Source organism: Petaurus breviceps, unplaced genomic scaffold (genome assembly GCF_028583685.1).
Source record: "Petaurus breviceps papuanus isolate PSGF00001 unplaced genomic scaffold, PetGlider_PUasm1.0 91133, whole genome shotgun sequence".
Lineage (NCBI taxonomy): Eukaryota > Metazoa > Chordata > Mammalia > Diprotodontia > Petauridae > Petaurus > Petaurus breviceps.
Window position 1 is genome coordinate 29,670,616 of NW_027187419.1, and position 19,434 is coordinate 29,690,049.

A 19,434-nucleotide genomic window follows, 5' to 3' on the forward strand; every position below is an offset into this window, starting at 1 on the left:
ACTTAACACTTATTAGCCATTTGAACTTGGGCAACCCCAATTGCCCTGCCTTCCCCCCTCCAAAAAGCCAAAAAATAGAAAAAGAAAAAGGATGGTGAAGGTGCCATATAATGACTCATTGAAGGAACTGGAAAAGTTTAACCTAAAGAAGTTAATACTTAGGAGAATCCATGATAAAGAACTCAAAGCACTTTGAAGACTGCCATGTAGAAGAGGGGCTGGGTTTGCTCTGTTTGGCCCCAGAGGGTAGAACTATAGGCACATAACAGAAGCAGCACATAATTTTCTTCATTTTGATAAAGAGTTGTGGTTGCAGAGAGATATGCTTAATGTTAGAAAAATGTCCTAATAATTAACAGTTATAACAAAGTGGAAGAGTAGAGGTAGAAGCAGAAGGTCTACAAGAAAATCCTGGATGACCACTGGTACATGTTGGAGGGGGCACCCATTCAGGAACAGGCTGGACAAGATGTATCTTGAGGTCCCTTCTAACTCTGAGAGTCTGTGATTCTGTCATACATGATACCATGAGGGGAGACTCCTTCTAAGCCAAATGCCAAGATTCAAAAGACCCATCTGAAAAATGTGACCTCTAATGTGACCAATGGATATACATAGGATTCACTCCCACAAAACATGACTTCTATAAATCAGAAAGGACATAACAAGTAGAAACAAGAGACTGTGTGGTATAAAAGAAAAAAAGATCAAATATGGAGTTAGATGAGCTGGGTCTGAGTCCCTGTTCTGACATTTACTAACTAACCGTGATGGCAGGTAAGGCATTCAACCTTTTAGAGACTCGATTTCCTCATCAGTGAAATGGAAACGATACTTATACTATCATCTCAAACACTTCCTGTGAGTACTGTGTTTCATTAAGTACCACATAAATGTGCTACCATTGTTTTTGTTAGGACTTTGTTACTAATGGACTGTGTAACTGCAGGTCACAAGTCCCTTTCTGGCGCTCTGTTCCTTCCTCTGTATTTTACAAATTCTGGATCACCAAATAGTAAACAGGACCTTATTAACAATGACCAAAGGAGCGGTTTGAAGGGCTCAGGATCAGTCTGTTCCTGCCTCTCCCAGATCGGATCATAGAAAGAGGCAGGAGTGGGAACATGCAGTGAAGGTCAGCACACACAAAAAGCTGCTCATTGCCCTCTCAGTATCTTTGTAACTGCTCAGGAGGCAGCTAGGTGGCACAATGGACAGAGCACTGGGCCTGGAATCAGGGAGTCCTGAGTTCAAATTTGACCTCACACATTTACTAGCTTGTGACCCTGAGCAGAGGTCACTTTAAAAACAAAAACAAACCAAAAAACTCCCTGTTTGCCTCAGTTTACCCAACTGTAGAATGGGGTTGTAATAAGAGCACCTACCTCTCAGGACTGTTGTGAGGATCAAATATGATAATATTTATAAAGTACTTAGCATGGTCCTTGGCACATAGTAGGTGCTATTGACATTCTAGCTATTATTTTTGGTCTGCTACACCTGCAAATGTTATGAAGGGTCAGTAACAGGACACGTGTGACAATAACAACAAATGACATATACTGCCATAAGCATCGCCAAGTATTGTTCGTAAATACTTTATCTCACTTGAGCCTTACAATAACCCTGTAAGATAGTTTATTAAAGGTATTGTTTTATTGCTGTTGAGTCATTTTTCAGTTGTGTCTATTCATGACCCCATTTGGGGATTTCTTGGCAAAGATACTGGAGTGATTTGTCATTTGCTTCTGAAGTTCATTTTATAGATGAGGAAACTGAGGCAAACAGGGTTAAGTGACTTGCCTGGGATCTGTTATGGGAATGGGAATTTAAGATCTTCCCTGCCCCTAGGCCCTTTGATAGGCTTAAGTGACTCTGAGAACCTTCCCAGATTTGAAAATATACTCTGCCCCCTAATAGGCTGAATATGGTCACATGGAGCCTGTGGTGGGAGGCTTGTTTTTCAGGAATGCCCATACCTTGTTGCTTTGTGATTGGGCAGTCAGACAAGAGGGTTGTGACATTCTCTGAGCCAGAAGAAGGCTATATATATACCCTGATGTGAGATTTTGTTTTGGGACTCCCTTTGAGAAGAGTTGTGTGAATTGTCCAGATGAGACTCTGGGCAGCCATTGAGCCCCCTGGCTTTGAAAACCCAGATGTTGGTGCTTCACTCTCTGGTAACTGACTAGGTATGGATGTAATGGTCAGACAGCTGGAAGCCCTGCCTGCTGGTCTGTTTCTCTGTCTGCTTGTAACTTCTGTCTGTGTTCTCTGAAGTTCAGGGTGCTGACTTTTTCCCCTGACCTAGGTAAATGATATATGTTTGATTGATTAAAGCAAGACTGTTAACCCATTTTGAGTTGCTTTCCTTTAGAAAAGCAGCTCTAGGAACCTGTGCTAGCAGCCACCCTGGGTATGCTAGGGTGCTAGCTGCTACAGGGTTCACACAGCTAGTTAGCATCTGAGGCTGGATTTTAACTCAGGAAGATGAAGTCTACTTGACTCCAGCCTGGCACTCTATTCATTGTGCCACCTAGCTGCCCTAAAGATATTGTTAATTCCTCCATTTTAAAGATGAGAAATTCAAGAGTAATTTGCCTTTGAACCCACAATCAGCAAATATCAATCCCAGGTTTCCCCAAATTCCAAGCCCAGCATTCACCCCACCACACCACACATTCACTGCCCCTCTAACAACAGTGATGCTCTGTCATAGTTTTAACTTTATAAATTTCTATTGCATTTTCTCCCTCTACAGTCAGAAGGAAAAATATAATTACTTCCATTGTACAGATGAGAAAACAGAAGCATAATGATTTAGGTCAGCCATGCACAGCTGGCTTAAGGGAAATTCTAGAAGTTCTGTCCCTTCTTTCTTTCTCCATTTTACGAATCCAAAGGAAGGTGTGGGTTTGTGAATGCAGACATGTTCTGACCTGGTGATCCAGAGAGTAAAGAAAGGACTGGATGAAAGGAGGAGTAGCTGGGCAATAAGGAACTGTCTGGCCAAAAGATTGGTAAATAATCTTTGTTTTGTTTTAGATTTCAGGACCAAGACGTTTTAAAAAGACTCTCTATATGAATCTCACCCATGACATGTCTCAAAACTGATCTCAAAATTCAGATGCCACAAATTTTGTTCTCTGATCTTTTCATTTCAAAAGTAACTACTGGATTTTAAATTCTTGGCAAAGCCAAAAGAATCCATCTATCAATCAGCCATCAATCAACAAGCATTAATTTAACATCGACTATACACCAGGTATTGTTCAGGGAGCTCAGGAGCTGAGGATATGAATACAAAGAATGAAGCAATCCCTACTCTCAAGGAACTTACATTATAAGGGGGCACAAGGATGTATAAAAGTTTATACAGAATGAATACAAAGAAAATATAAGGTAGTGAATACAAGGCAGTTTGGAGGGAATTAGGATCTGTGTTCTACTATGTACAAGGAAGTGTAAATGAAGTGCTATGCATTGTATATGGCCTTGGGCAGGGGTCCTCAGTTTTCCCATCTGTTGAATGAGAATAATAATATCTCTTCATCTCTTAGTTCTAATACTGGGAAAAGCAATGTAAGTGATGGGGAGCACTCTGGAAAACATAAAGGGTACAGCATGAAGGCTAAGTGAATAAATTAGCCCCACATCAGTTAACCTATTTGCTTCAAGCACAGTGACTGGATTCAATTTCTCACCTATCACATACACCACAGATGAAAAACATTTGAAACACAGCTGAAATAGATTCCTGGGACCTCTTACATTAGGGGTGTGATTCTGCCTTTGAGACAAAGCAGAGCCACATTTTTCTGCTACAAATCCTCTCTCAGCTAGAGGGGCCCCTTTCCCATCTCATCTGTGTCATGCCTTCAAGCCAGAAGGTTTAAGAGGTGTCGAGAAAGTTTCCATGCTCACAGAATACCAGGCACTGTTGTTCAGTCGTGGTGAGCTAGTTCTAGGAAGCTCTTGCCAGAGGCCCAGGAGATGAAACTAATTCTGATGGATTTTTTCCATTCTGACCTGAACTGAGTGATTCAACAGGCAAAAGGTCAAAGTGAGCCCTATAGAAACCCCTGATACTATTGCAATTCTTCTATCTATACACACTATCACTTGTATATAACATGCTGAAATTCTAAACATAGCCCTCACTTAAAGAAAGGGCTCAGATCATGTCATAAGTGAGGATTTAATTTAATGAGTTCTGTAAGGATATAGGCCAGGCTGATGCTCTGGAGAAGTGAACAATTGATGGTGCTAATGCCAAACTGTAGACAAACAAGTCTTTAAAAATTGTTATGGACTCTATGAATGGTTGCAGAAAAAGACTTAGTGGCCTTATTTATACTAAAAAAAACTCTTTAAAGCACAGAGATAGAGGGACATTTTAACATGATAAAAAATATACCTCTAAAACCCAAAGCTAGCATTATTTGAAATGGAGAAACACTAGAAGCTTTCCCAATCAATATAAAAGTAAAGCAAGGAAGCTTCCTTTCTCTATTGTTATTTAACATAGTTATAGAAAAGCTAGAGTTAGCAATAAGTCAAGGAAAATAAATTAAGGGCATAAAAATAGGCAAAGAAGAGACAAAGCTATCCCTATTTGTTAATTCATGGTAACTTATTAAAGACCACCTCAGAGAACCAGCAAAGAAACTAAATGATTGACATAAAAGAAGGGAACTCCCAATCAAAATAACTACAAAATGCTTTAAAAAAAATCTTTCAGTCAATCTTCTGAGGCACATTTAAGATCTGTATAGATAAAATTATACAACACTCCTCAAAGAAATCATGAATGGCTTAATAATTGAAGGTATATTTAGTTGTCATGGTTAGGCCATGCCAATAAAATGAAAATTATGCTACCTAAATTGATTTACAAATTTAATGATATATCAATCAAACTATCAGACTATCTTAAAGAGCTATACAAAATAATATTACAATGCATTTGAAGAAACAAAAGATCTAAGATATCATGGGAAAAATGAAAAAAAAAGTAGGAATAAAAGAAGAACACTTCCAGACCTTAAATAATAATATAAGCAATAATCACTAGAACTATTTGGTACTGGCTAAAAATAAATAAATGAATAAATAAATAAATAAGATCTTTACTAGCCATATCATATCTCAGACTATGTTAGAAAGCAGTAATCACCTAAATGATTTAGGTCTTATTAAAAAAAATAAAGATGTTTATCAGTGGAACAGTTTAGATACACAACTTAGAGAAGCTAAATGAACATAGAAGCATAGTATTCCATAAATCAAAAGATTCCAGATAATGGAGTAAGAACTCACTATTCCACAAAAATTGCTGGGAAAACTAGAGAGCAGACTGGAAGAAATCAGGGTTAGACCAATACTTCACACCATGTACCATGATAATCACCAAATGAATACATGACTTAGATATAAAAGTTTGCCTTATAAACAAATCGGAGAAGCAAGAAAGTAATTACTTCTCACATCTATAGATAAGGGGAGAGTTCAAAATCGAACAAGGAATTGAAAGGATCACAGAAGATAAAAACCAATGCAATTAAAATAAGAAGGAAATCAGTTAAGTGGGAAAAATATCTTTGTAGCAATTTTCTTGAATAAAGATTGAATTTCCAGAATATATTTTTTAAAAACTTATTCAGATTTATAAGAATATGAGCCATTCCCCAACTGATAAATACGTAGTTTTCAAAAGAAGAAATCCAAACTATTAATAGCCATATGAAAAAATGTTCCGAGTCACTTATAAACAGAGAAATGCAAAGTAAAACAACTCTAAGATTCCATCTCACACTCATCAAATTAGCATTCCATTCCACCTCTTACTCTGCCTTGCAACTCCAAATCTTGTTCTTTATCTTCACCATGGCCTCTAATTAGCCCATGGTTCTTTTCCAGGCTACACTTTCCTCTCTTCCTCTCTTGACCCATTGGTGAACCAATTAATTCTATACTGACCTCTTCTCTTAAGTCCCTTGCCTCCTTATTATATCATCAATCTCCCCTGCCAAGCCTCAACCTTAGATCACTACCACCATCCATTTTCTTTGCTCCTACATACATACTGCTGAACGAAGTTGAACAAAATCAAAAAAACATGTTGAAAAAGCACATTATAAATTTATTTTACATAAATTCATCTAGACCTCTGTTGTCAGGCAATTTTTTTTTATCTTTTTCATCTTCCTCAAACCTCCCATGACTAAAATACTTGACCTCATATTTCACCGAAAAAAACAAGCCCATTCACCAAGAGCTTCCTCTTCTTCCCTCCTCATCTCACGTCAGCCACATGCCTTCTGTCCCTATCTCCTCCTTCACTCCCATCTCACATAAAGAGGTCATCCTTCTCTTTACCAAAGCATGTGTGGAAAACTATAAGGGTGGAACATATCTGATGACATCAGACTCAGCTCTTGTGCTGATTAGTTTTGCTGAATTGCTTTTTCCCCATCTTTCTTTCTTATCCATTGTTAGAGAACATTGTTCTCTGGGGAAGGTAGGAAGGAAAATACAAATGGAAAAAAAGGTGTTATAAAAACAAAATAAAGGTATTGATATTTTTAACCTGGAGAGAAATTAATCTGGAAAAGGGTATTATTGGGGTATAAGCACAAATAGCCAAAGCTAATGGGAAACAAATCAGAGTTTTGACCCAAATGTAAACATAACCAAGCCATTAAATGTAGTAATAGTTACTGGAAGACTTAGCTAATTATGCCCCAATCTCTGAACTTTGGAGTTCTATTCAAGAATAAATTTAACATCATGGGATAATTGTTCTTCCATTCTAAGAAGTATATTGTTAAGCTGAAGTACAGTTAGAGAAAGGTAAGCAGGGTAATGAAGAGACTCAAAACTAGGCCACATAAGACGATTTTGAAGGATCTGCTTATTTAGCCTGGAGAAAAAGGAAGAAAAAAAAAAGAGGAAGCATTTTCTAGGATTTATAGAGCTGTAATTTGGAAAGAGAATTCAACTTATTCTGCTTATTCCCAGAGGACAGAAGGAGGTACAAGGAGTGAAACTCACAAAGAGACAGACCTTAACGCTTGATTTAAGGGAAAATATCCTAGGGATTTGAGTTGTCAAAAGTAGACTCAAAAAAGACTGGCTCAAGAGGTAGTGAGTTCCCCATCATGGGAGGTCTTTAAGCAGAAATGCAATACCCACTTATTATTAGTATGGAAGCTACTCCTGCCCAGATGTGGGTTTGGACTAAATGACCTCATGTCCTCTCCCACTCTGATTCCAAGCACAATCCCACTTTGCATGAATCTAAGCCTTGATCAATAGCTTCTCACAAGCTATGTGTATTTCCTACTTGTGTTGATGAAATATCTTCCCAACCACTCCAGGCAGAATAAAGGTATTTTTCACCATTTATTTGGGGAGCACAACTTTGTTATAACTCAAATGCTTTTAAGGGTAGAGAGCCTGGAAGAAATAAGTGAGTGCTAGAGAGTGAGATATAGCAACAATGGGTCCCAGCTCCCTTTCCACTCCAAACCAACGAAAAAAAAGGAAACATCAAAAGTTCTACATGTCTGATGTCAAAAATATGTGGTAAAATTTCTTCCCCACTCCCTAACTTTGGAGTCTTACCCAGAGAAAGAGAAGGATCATAAATCACAGAGGAAAGGCTATACCTAAAACTAAATTTATGGTAGTGATATTCTGCTCCACTTTTGGTAGACATATATAGTACCTGGTCTGTGGTCCAAGCAGGTTACATACTGAATTAATGGATAAATTCAAATACTAGCAAAGTATCTCTCCAAGTTATCATGATTCTCTTACACTGCCCAAGTTTATTTTTAAAAATTTCAGAATAAATAAATTTGAATACTTACTCTGGGAAGCATAATGACCTTCTGTTGTTTTATCTTCATGCCCATCATATTCCCTGCTGGCTAGTTGCCTGTTGGCAGTCTCCAGGCGGTCTACACATAAACAGGAAATGCTTTAAAAACAAATACATATGAATATAAAATCACCAGTCTACCAAGAAAACAAGATGGGTGCCAAAAAGAGGGCATGAATAATGGTCAGGCAGGAGGTAAAAAAAAATGGAGAGAGCCAGAAGGTCAAGAAAGTGGTAAAAAAAAAAATGCTATCTTCCCGCCTCTTTGGGGAGGGATGATACTTCTGTTTCCAAGTCATAAAAAGAGTCTCTAGGGGTAGGCTCAAGTTGTTTCTTCTAGCAAATTAATGTAATTCTAGTCCCTGTGGGCATGAACTGAAGTTCCAGGGAAGTTTCTGAGAAAGGCACGTTTGGATGTTTCGTTCCTCTCCTGCATACCAAGACAGGAAGCCTACTGAAAACAGGGCCCTTCCAAGGAGACTTGGCCTTCTCATTCTGAAACCTAATGCCATGGAAAGAAGAAAGGCCCTCTGATATAAATTTCAAACAGGACTGGTCCCAAAAGTTCCAAATCCCTAGAAGGGATATATAACAAATCAAAATAACTTGAAAAGGGGACATAGGCACAGGGTAGAGACTTCTGATTTTAAGAGCCATCTGAGGCATCTTTAAATTTATTCAACAGCATAGCTTGGGGCCAAATGCCTTATTCATTTTGAATAGTTCAGTTGAACAAATATGGACAGAGGGACTGTGACTCATGCATAGATGGCTCTTGAGGAAGGGAAACCTGGAATATGATAATTGGGGATTGTTACTACCATGTAGTATGTGTGATAGGCACTAAAAAAAACGACTTGTTGCTGATAGAAAAACAAGGTGGAATTTGGAGGGTGACCTGCTTCCACTCTTCCTAAAATATTCAGAATTCTAGAGTAGGTAATCCCCTATCTCTGAACTGTCAGTCAGTCAAAAAGCATTTATTAAGCACCTACTATGAACCAGGCACCATACTAGGTACTGGGGACCAAAGAGAAGCAACAGCAAAAAACAAAGCTAGTCAGAGCCCTCGAGGAGCTCACAATCAAATGGGTGAGACAGTAAGCAAACAGCTATGTACAAACAAGTAATATAATACAAAAAGGGAATCACCGGCAGAGGGGAGGGCCTAGGATCGAGGGAGGCTTCCCGTAGAGGGTAGGATTTTAGCTAGAACTTGAAGGAAGTCAGGGAAGCCAAGAGACAGACAGAGATGAGGAAGGATAAAATTCTATCCATGGCAGACAGTCAGTAAAAACGCAAATCATACATACACTCTTTAAGGTTCTTTGTTTGGGGGAATGAGAAGATGAAGAGAATTTATTTATTAAATTTGAGTTTGGAATCCTCTAGGAAAAATATATGTAGTTTTCCGTCCTAAACCACATCTTATCAAGTACCATTGTTTTTTTTATGCAGTTTAGTTTCACTAGCTTATCTAGCAAAGGAGGAACCCTGCTCCATGACAAAGAAAACTCTGGCTAAGTTATAAATATAACAAAGTACCCAGAACTTGGAGTTGAAAATGCACATAGAAATGAACATGCCTCGTAGGTCTCTGTTGAAATCATGGAGTCTCCTAATCTCTCCTTCCAGTTTGTTCCTCATGGCTTTGTCCAGAGACTCTCGCTTGGTGGTGGACTTGACTAGACTCTCATACGCTTCTGAAATCCTCTGAATTTCTATTTCAAACTGAAAGATAAGAAAGAATCAATATTAAAAGTGAGGTTCTGTTATGGCATCTTTGATATTCAAAGGAACACTTGAAGATGGTCTTATAGACTAAAACATGTTCCCCAAATACCAGGTAAGCATGTGATTTCTACTTTGAAATCAATATCCCTCCCTTCTTCTCTCTTGAAAAACTCAGAACTTCTATCAAGATGATGGAGCAAATATTTAAGGTTATGTAATCTAACTTTAAGTCTCCAAAATTATTCTATCTAAAATTCCTCATATTTCCTTCTATTATGCAGAATCATAGAATCCAAAGAAGGAAAATAAAAGGCTGCCTAGTCTGACCTCATCCAAATCATGAATCCTCTCTGTGATGTTCCTAAAAAGCATTCATCCAGCTTCTCCTTAATGCACTCAGAAGATCAAGCGCTGACCACTCCATTTCCTTCACACCCAAGAAGGCTAATTTCTTATTAAGAAGTTTTTCCTGCTGTTATGCTAACATCTACTTCTATGTAACATCTCTCCATTGGTCCTAGTTCTTATCTCATCTAAGCAGAAGTTGAATCCCTTTTCCAAGTCACAATCCTTCAAATATTTGAAAACAATTTAACAGCCCACCCACCCTAAGTCTTTTCTGGTCCAAAAATAAAATCTCAGTTCCTTAAATTGAGCCCCTGTGGTATGGTTTCAAGTCCCTCTGCCACAGTCACCCTCCTGTGAACACACTGTAGGTTGTCAATTTTTATTTTAATATGTGGAACCCAGGACTGGAAACAGTATTTTAAATGTTATCTGAGATAGGAAAAGGACAGTGCTATCACCATAGATATAATGCTTCCAGTAACACAGCTGTCCTGTCGCTCTATTGACTCATATTGAGTGTGCAGTCCACTAAAACCCACCAGGTCTTTTTCAAATGAACTCTTGTCTAACCATGCCTTCCCAGTTCTTTACTTGTGCAGCTAACCTTATTAATCCATAATTTAGGATTTTACAAGTAATCCTTTTGTACTTCAATATGATATATCATCCAATCTATTGTGTTAGTCTGTGAACATCATTTGGGACCCCAAGTCAAAAAAATATTCAATGTGTTAGACCTCTCTCTCCCATCTTTAGGCCTTAAATGACTTAAATATAGTGAATATATCCCCTATTACTTCATTCAAGTTATTGATAAAAACGTTGAATAACTAGGGCCAATTAATAACAGATCTTTAGGTATCTGTTAGAAATCTCCATCCAAGCTCCCATCAATTCCTTCACTCACTATTTTCTAGACTTGTTGATTCAGTTGGTAGTCCATTCAAATGTCTTATCACTGAGTCCATCTCTTTCCATTTTATCTATAATTATGTCATGCAAGATTTTGTCAAAAATCTTGGTGAAACTCAAGTTCACTACATTTCCACACAATTCCCCTGAAACACTGATCTAAGGATCTCATCAAAATAGGCAATGTCATTGGTCTAACATGATTTTGATTGGTGAATTTATGCTGGTTTTTGAGAATCACCATTTATCTTCCCAGGAACTTTTTAACATATGTGGGTTTTTTATACATAAGACTTCTCACATATATGATATAAGCACCTTGTTATTTTTCTAAAAGTCTTCCTAAAGAACAATCTGCTATTCTGAGCACATCTGGTCTAAGAGAACCCAAACACCACTCTGCATAACCATATAGATAAAATATTTTAAAGCATATTTCCTTAATATAGGGATAGGAACAGAAACATGATGTGAGATTTCATCAATAAAAAGAACCAAACTGAGGAAACCTCCCAATATGATCAGCACCTTCTCTGCAACATACAGTCTTAAGAGTTTACTAGAGCACTTGAGAGGTTAAGTAATTTTTACAGGCTCACCCAGGCAGTTAACAATAGAGTTTGCCGTAAAATTCTGATGTTTATTTTGGATCCAAATCTATTTTCACAATGTCCCTAACTCTTCCAGACAAAGAACTTTCAGAGAAATCATTTGATATGGTTCGAAATTGGATATAGTTCCCTTTTGCTCCTTCCCTCACTTTATTCATTAAATTATCCAAGTATGATAAGAAACTTCCTTGTTATTAGGAATAAGCATTTATTTAGCAGGTGAGATAACCTTTAATGGTCCTTCTAGCTCCATATTTATGATACTTTAAAGCCCTTTAGAATAACATTTGTGTAATGAGGACAAGAATGTTAGGTCATATTTTACTCTACAGTAGCTAGGATTCTAGGAATATTATTTAACCACTAGCCTACATGAATCTATAGGTGAACAAGTTTTTGTCATTGTATTGTCATATACATATATATATAGTCATTATGACAAACATGTATTTGTTATAATAGATTTTTATTACATTTTATGGCAGATTTCAATAAATCCTGCTTATCACAGACTAGATTACCCTCTGAGGCTCTTTCCAGCTCTACTTTCTTTGATCCTAGAATGTACATAGAAATGGGTAATAACATGATGCACAAACTGATGGTCTTTTGATTCTAGATAAAGTAGGTGATCACACAAGAGATTCTAGAGTTATTTGATCAATCTTATGAGGCAGATTCAATGAAAAAAGGATTCATGATTTTGTCACCTTGGGGAATTTTTGGTTCAGGAACTTTAAGTAAAGGTGGACTTGCTCAGGGATCACATAAGTAAAATGAGGGAAAGGTAGCATTTGTACCCATGTCTTACTAACTCCAAGCCTATGACTCTACTCATTATGCCACATAGCCAGAGACATATTTTTCGTTTTGGCTGCTTCAAAGAATTTTCATGTTCATAATTATCATCATTACCATAACTAACATCTAGATGGCACCTACTATGGACTAGGCACTGTGCTAAGCACTGTATAAATATTCTTTTATTTGATCCTCATAACAGCCCTTTGAGGCAGGTGCTTCTGGCTGAATATCCAAATTTCTGGTCTTTCAATAGTTCCATTTGGACTATCTGAGGTCATCTGGTACTCTATCTGCCTCAAAAGGTCAAAGCAGACTATATCAATCAAAGTATTTTGGGCTTTTCTGTACCAAGGTCTCCTTTAGACAAGATCATGCAAATACAGAATTCTGGGGTCAAAAGAGTCCTTAGTGCTATTCTCTTCCATTTTAGATGTAAAGAAATTGAGACATAAAGAGGTGAAGTCTCTTGCTCCAAATAAAAAAATAAATCTAGTAGCACCCTCATCATGAGAATGATGATGATGATGTAACTGCAGTGAAATAGATGCCTATTCCTATAAATGGTGAAACTTTTCCAAAGAGAACCCCCCAAAATCAGAATTCTAAGGACTAACCAGGGTCCTTTTCATCATAAGCATTGTGTTATTTTTTTTTCTAACGGTCTTCCTACGGCACAGACAGCTACTCTGAGCATATTTCATTTCAGACAGCCTTCTCTATTTTCTATATTGTGGACTGCTTGTTATGTAGCAGGAGAGGGTACAGCATGTCCTGAAACCATTTTCTAGTTTAACCACAAATTGTTATGCTTCCTTTCAATTTTGTTTTCAAAAGAGGTAGCTCCAAGACACATCATCATTTATATGCTAATGTATTTTTTTAAAGGTGACCTTTGCTTTTGAGCTATATACAGGCATGCCTCACTCTGACCACAGGGTCCTAATTCTAGTTCATTCACTCATTCAACTTTGGAGTCAGAAGGCCCAGGGTTTGAATCCAGGATCTGGAATTACCTACCTGTATGACAATGGACAAGTAATTTCAATGTTCTACACTTATGTTTTATTATCTGCAAAAGGTGGGAGCTGGATTAAAGCAAAGTCTCTGCAAATTCAACATATGATACTAGGTGTGGTCCATGGGGCATGCAAAGAAGAATAAGACATGGCCCCTGTCACCCTCAAGGAGAGATCAGAAATAAGTGAAACAAAGGGTAGAATGCTGTAAACTCCAGTAAAGGTACAAACAGAACATGACGTAGGTATACAGATTTAAGAACATGACAATTAAACTACAGAAGAACTACTTTATGAAACAATAGGGAAGAATCATGAAATTCATTTGTAGAAACAGAGGTCTAGAATATAAAGAGAAGTAATGAAAGGGGAAAAAATTGGGAATGGAGGGAGTGTAACAACATTACTAGACCTCAAACTATATTATAAAGCTAGAATCACCCAAACTGTTCGATACTGTTAAAAAAAATAGAAATACAGATCTATGGAGCTGAAGAGATATGCAAGGCACAGAAGAAATCAAATATAGTAGTCCATTGTTCAATAAACCACAGACTATAAACAACTAAGGAAAGAATATCCCAGCACCATCTGGGAACATGGAAAGAGCACTTTGACAGAAAGTAGATTGAGACCAGAGATTTCTAACCTAAAATTCATGAACCTATTTTAAAAATATTTTGATAACTGTTTTGCAGTTCACTGGTTTTCTCTGTTATCCTTTCTATTTCAATTTATGTATTTAAAAACTTTTTTTTGAGAAGGGATCAATTGACTTCACCAAACCACCAAAGAGCCCAGGATGCAAAAGAAGGTTAAAAACCCCTGGTTTAGGGGCAGCTAAGTGGTGCAGTGAATAGAGCACCAGCCCTGACATCAGGAGGACCTGAGTTCAAATTCAGCCTCAGACACTTACACACACTTACTAGCCGTGTGACTTTGGGCAAGTCACTTAACCCCAATTGCCCTCCAAAAAAAAAAGCAAAAAACAAAATGGAAAAAAAACAACAACAACAACCCTGGTTTAGACCCTTATACCATATGCCACAATAAGCTCTAAATTTCTATGTAGCCTCAATATAAAAATTCACAACATTAAAAAACAAGCAAACAAAATGAGAAGAGAATTGAGAGATTACCTTTCATAACTATGGCTATGGTGAGATTTCAAAACAAATTTTAAAAAGGGATAGTGGTCATCCTAAAAGTCAAATGCAGTTATATAAATTTAAAAGGCTTTTGGCACAAACAAAACTAAGAGGTAAGAACAAGAAGAGAAACTGGTAACTGGTGGGGGTGGAGGAGAAAGGAGAATCTTCACATCAAATATCTCTGATAGAAGTCTGATAAGCAAGATCCACAGGGAATCAATTAACAAAAATATATAAGAACAAGAGCCATCCTACGACAGTCAACAGATATGAATGAAAGTTCTGAAAAGAAGAAAATTGTCAAAAACCATATGAAAGAATGTTCCAAATAACTAACAATAAGAGGAAGGCATTTTACCTAACACACATTAAATTGGTAAAAGATAATAAATTGTGGCAACAATCAGTGTTGTAGGAGTTATGGAAAGAAAGGACCATTAATATACTGTTAGAGCTCTGACCTGGTCCAATAATTTCAGGAAGAAATTTGAAACGCTGCAATAAAAATCACTTTACTGTTCATACCCTTTAACCTTATCACCCCGCTACTGGGAACATACTTCAAGAGGGCAATGACAAAAAATAAAGATCCTACTGTAATATTCATGGTAGCACTTTATGGGAGCAAAAAACATAACAAAACAAAAAACTGGATACATAATAGATACTATCAACTAAGGAAGGACCACCAAACAAATTATGCCTTTCAAATATAAAGGAATCACTGCACCAGGAGAGACCACAACTATGAAGAACTCAAGGAAATAAGAACAATATATGCAATTATAACAATCATGTAGAACAATGCAAAATGCCACAAATAAGATTAATTACAATAAGTGATCCTGGTCCTGGTGAAAAGAGCTAGAAAAATACCTTCCTCTTCTCCATGGAGAGATGGTAAATTATAGGTGTGTAATGATACATATGCTGTCAGACTTCAGTCACTTTGTTGGCTGGGAATTGATTAAATTGTTCTTTGTTCCAAGGAAGATTTATATGGAGGGTAGGGGCATAAAGGAAAATTATTCTAATTCTAAAAACCCTTGAGTAAAATCGAAAAATTAAAGACGAATGATTTTTAAATGCTATTGGAACTCAGAAGGAGAGATTGCTAATGATTAGGGTGTTCAGCGCAGGATAAATGAGGAAGCTGAACATAAGCTCTATCTTGAATGACAAAGAATTCTGACAAGTAAAGGGAGAAAGAAAGGATATTTCTAGTGATGGCAAAGACAAGAAAACACAAGGGAATAGTAAGGCATGTTTGGGAAACATGAGTAGTCCAGTTTGTGAGAGAATATAGTATATGACAGAGTAATGGGAGATATGGCTGGAAGGTTAGATAAGGACAAATCACAAGAAGCTCGGAGTGTGAGGCTAAAGACTAGATTTTATTCAAATAGGCAATAGAGAAGCAATGAAGTTTTTGTATCATAGGCAGGGACATGGTAGTGACATCATAAAGGTTGTACATTAAGAAGATCTACCTGGCAACAGTGTGAAAAATGGCTTGAATGGGGGAAAAACTGAAGACACAGTTTCAGTCTCAAACTGGAGCCAAATTCCTCTACTTATACCTCTCACCCATTCCCTCTTAGCTACTCCAAGTCCTTGCTTCCTTACATGTAGATGCTCTGTCCAAAGGAATATAAATTTTAATCACTTATAACTCGTAAGGTATCTTGGGGCTTGGGGGCTAGATTTTTTTTCTTCTCTACTTATTTATTCTAGCAGTTTTTTTAAAAACTAGGACAATTAACTCTTTTTTCTCATGTAGTTTTCATTTATGATTTCTTGAAATATAGCTAAAGCCCATTGGAGTCAAATGGTGCTATTTGACTATGCCTTTAAACCCAAACCACTCTGGCTCTCGATGATTGGTCAAAAATAGGTTCCAACCCAAGCCTCACTTGCTCATTGTTTGGGTTTTGCTGGCTGAGAGTGAGTATAAATAGTAATTGTTTCTGTTCTGGCCAGAATCATCTCTAAGGGTCTTTCCCTTCCAGACTGATTCTTCTGTGAAGGCAAACTGGACCATCTTTTGCCTCAATTCTTACCTAGCTTTTAACTACTGAATGGGTGTTGCCTCAGACAAACTGAGATCTGGGAAAGACCTTAGCTTAAAAAGGTCAAAGTCTCCCACTGCACACAGTGCCATTGCCAATCATGTTGGACTATGTCTTGCCACTGGGCCTAGATGGCTCTGGAGGAGAGAGTGAGGCTGATGACTTTGGACAGCTCTGCCTCACTGTAATGTTAATGAGATTTAAGAACTTCCCTGCCCATTAATAGGCCTCAGGTGGAGCCCATTAAGGGAAGCTTGCTTACAGCCCGCTTGCTTGTGGAAAGGTTTTCACACCTTTTGTAGGCACTGAGTCACCAGAGTGGTGATGCCCTCTGGCTCTGAGAAGTGTATATATACTCTGAGTTGGCATTTTGCTTTGGGGGCTTGCTTATGAAAAGGATCCTGTGATTCTCAGATTGAGATTCTGAGTGGTTGTATGTTCAGAGCTCCCTGACTGCCCAGATGTAAAGGTTCTCTCAATCCAGGGTGGTATGTAAAAGTGTATAATTGATTCAGGCAGTCAGAGCCCTGTCTTTTGGTCTTTATTTCTTTGCTTGTAGTTTCTCTGAAGTTCAGGGTGCTGACTTTTCCTCTGAACTAGTGAATATAATTTTAAAAGATTGTTGACCCCTTAAACAGCTATCTTTCCTAGTTAAACAGCTCTAAGAACCTGTGCTAGCAGCCATCCTGGGTATGCCAGTGTGGTTGTGGCTACACTCACTTATGTTCAATTCATTTGCAAGTCAAGATATCACCCTCCTGAAGTCACTGGTCCTCTTCTAGAACTAAGGATGAACAACAGTGAAGTCCTAATCACCAAACCCAATCATAGGGCTTCTCCCCCAAGTCCTCATCCTCTTTGCCTGTCTGCAGCTTTTGTAATGCTGACCATCTTCTAAAATCCTCATTGCTGACTCTTCTTCATCTTCTCCTTGAGCCCTTAATAGGGGTGCTCCACCAAACCAGAACTTGATCTCTTTTCTCTTTTAACTCTTTCTCTTAACATGGGATAATTTCCATGCCTTCAAGTATCCCTTGTATAGAAATAATTTCCAAACTGGTATCTCTTGCTTTGACCCTGTGCAGAACTAAAGACTCACATCTCCAGATTCCTAGTTCCAGAGCTCACACCTCCTCCTGGATTTGTTGCCAGCACTTCCAACTCAATTGTTCAAAATTTGCACTCATTTTTCTCGCTGAGCCTGCTCTTCCTCTTGACTCCATCTGTTCTCCCATATTCATAACTTCAGAATTATCTTCTCCACTTCTCATTTCCAATTGTGGATCAGGTTCTGTTGACGCCATCTCTTCAGACTCTCACATATCCTCTCTGTTCTCACTTCCACCACCCAAATTGAGGCTTTCACTTCTATCTACCTGGGCTATTGTAATAGCTTCCCTAAAGAATTTCACTCCTCCTTTCTTTCATCCCTTCAATCAATCTTTATACATTGCTAACAGAATAAGCTTTCTTAACAAATTGGGGGTATTAGTATTATGAGACAGTATGGCATAGTGACTAGGGCACTGGACATAGAGTCAAGAAGACCTTGAGGCAACTAGGTGGCTGAAGTAAATAAGAGCACCGGCCCTGGAGACAGGAGAACCTGAGTTCAAATCCAGCCTCAGACACTTAACACTTACTAGTTGTGTGACCTTGGGCAAGTCACTTAACCCCAACTGCCCTGCCTTCCCTTCCAAAAAAAAAAGACCTGAGCAAACAAAGACCTGTTAAATAATTTAGTTTAAAAAAGCCAAGGCCTCACACTGCATCCCGGGCCATCTCCAATCATCCTGATCTATATCTTGCCACTGGACCCAGATGGCTTCAGAGGAGAAAGTGAGACTGGTGACTTTGTACAGCCCTCCCTCACTTAAATACCATTCACTTGCAAGATATCACCTTCCTGATGTTATGGTCCTCTTCAAGAATGAAGGACAAACAACAATAACCTGGTAACGTCACTGTTGTACTCAAAAACCTTCGGTGGCTCCCTACTACCTGCAAAATGAAGTTCCAACTCTTTTTGCCTGGCATTCAAGGCCCTCCACAATGTGGTGCCACCCTACCACTCTAGTCTTATCTCATATTACTGTCTCCTAAATATTCTGTGTTCCAACCAAACTAGACAGCTTTCTGTCATCTAAACATGTATTATCCTGTCTAAAGTCCCTTTGTTCACATTATTCTCTACAATGCTTTCTCATGCTGAATTCCTTCTTATTTTTTAAAGCCCAAATTTAATTCTAAATTTAGTTTCTAAATGTAAGCCCACCTCTTCTCCTCTTCCTCACCCTTAAGAGTTGGTAAAGACCTTGCCCTTCATCTTGAACATAGCACTTTGGGTTGTTTTTAACTCTTTGATGTACATATCATGTAATACAGTGTATTATATCTACTGACTTGGTACCTTATACCCCTATTAGACTATAAGATTATGTAAGGGTTTTTTTATTTTTTATTGATGTTAGCAATTATTACCAACCTCAGCTCATTATTATTTTTGATAATGATAATAGCTGACATTTAAGGTTTGCAAAGTGCTTTACATAAATGGTCTCATTTGATTCTTATCACAATCCAATGATGTAAGAGCTAATAGGATTATTATTCCATTTTTACAGATGAAGAAATAGCCTGAACAAGGTTAAAAGAATTCAAACTTAAATTTTCACAATTTTCATTAGATCAAATTCTTTTTGCAATTTGAAGAATTCAATGCTAAACATAATTTTGGCCTGTATATAAAATTAAAATACAATTCTAATCAAAATTTCTCAGGAATCTGTGAACTGGGTTGGGGCAGGAAAAAAAATGCTGAACCATAAGAAATTGTGAAGAAAAGGAATGTCTTGTGAACTTTGGGATGCTCTGGGTGACAGCTTTCAATATTCTTTTTTTTTT

General features: G+C 37.7%; 1 protein-coding gene across 13 annotated transcripts in view; it reads right to left on the bottom strand.

The window, feature by feature from the left end:
- AMOTL1 (angiomotin like 1) overlaps positions 1 to 19,434 on the bottom strand; it is a 254,555-nt gene that overhangs the window by 61,018 nt on the left and 174,103 nt on the right. For all 13 annotated transcript variants that reach the window (XM_069080086.1, XM_069080085.1, XM_069080083.1 and 10 more), the window contains 2 exons: positions 9,472 to 9,616; positions 7,875 to 7,964 (listed from right to left, as the gene is read on the bottom strand). In XM_069080086.1, the coding sequence (XP_068936187.1) occupies positions 7,875 to 7,964; positions 9,472 to 9,616 (235 nt within the window). The remainder of the gene's footprint in view (positions 1 to 7,874; positions 7,965 to 9,471; positions 9,617 to 19,434) is intronic.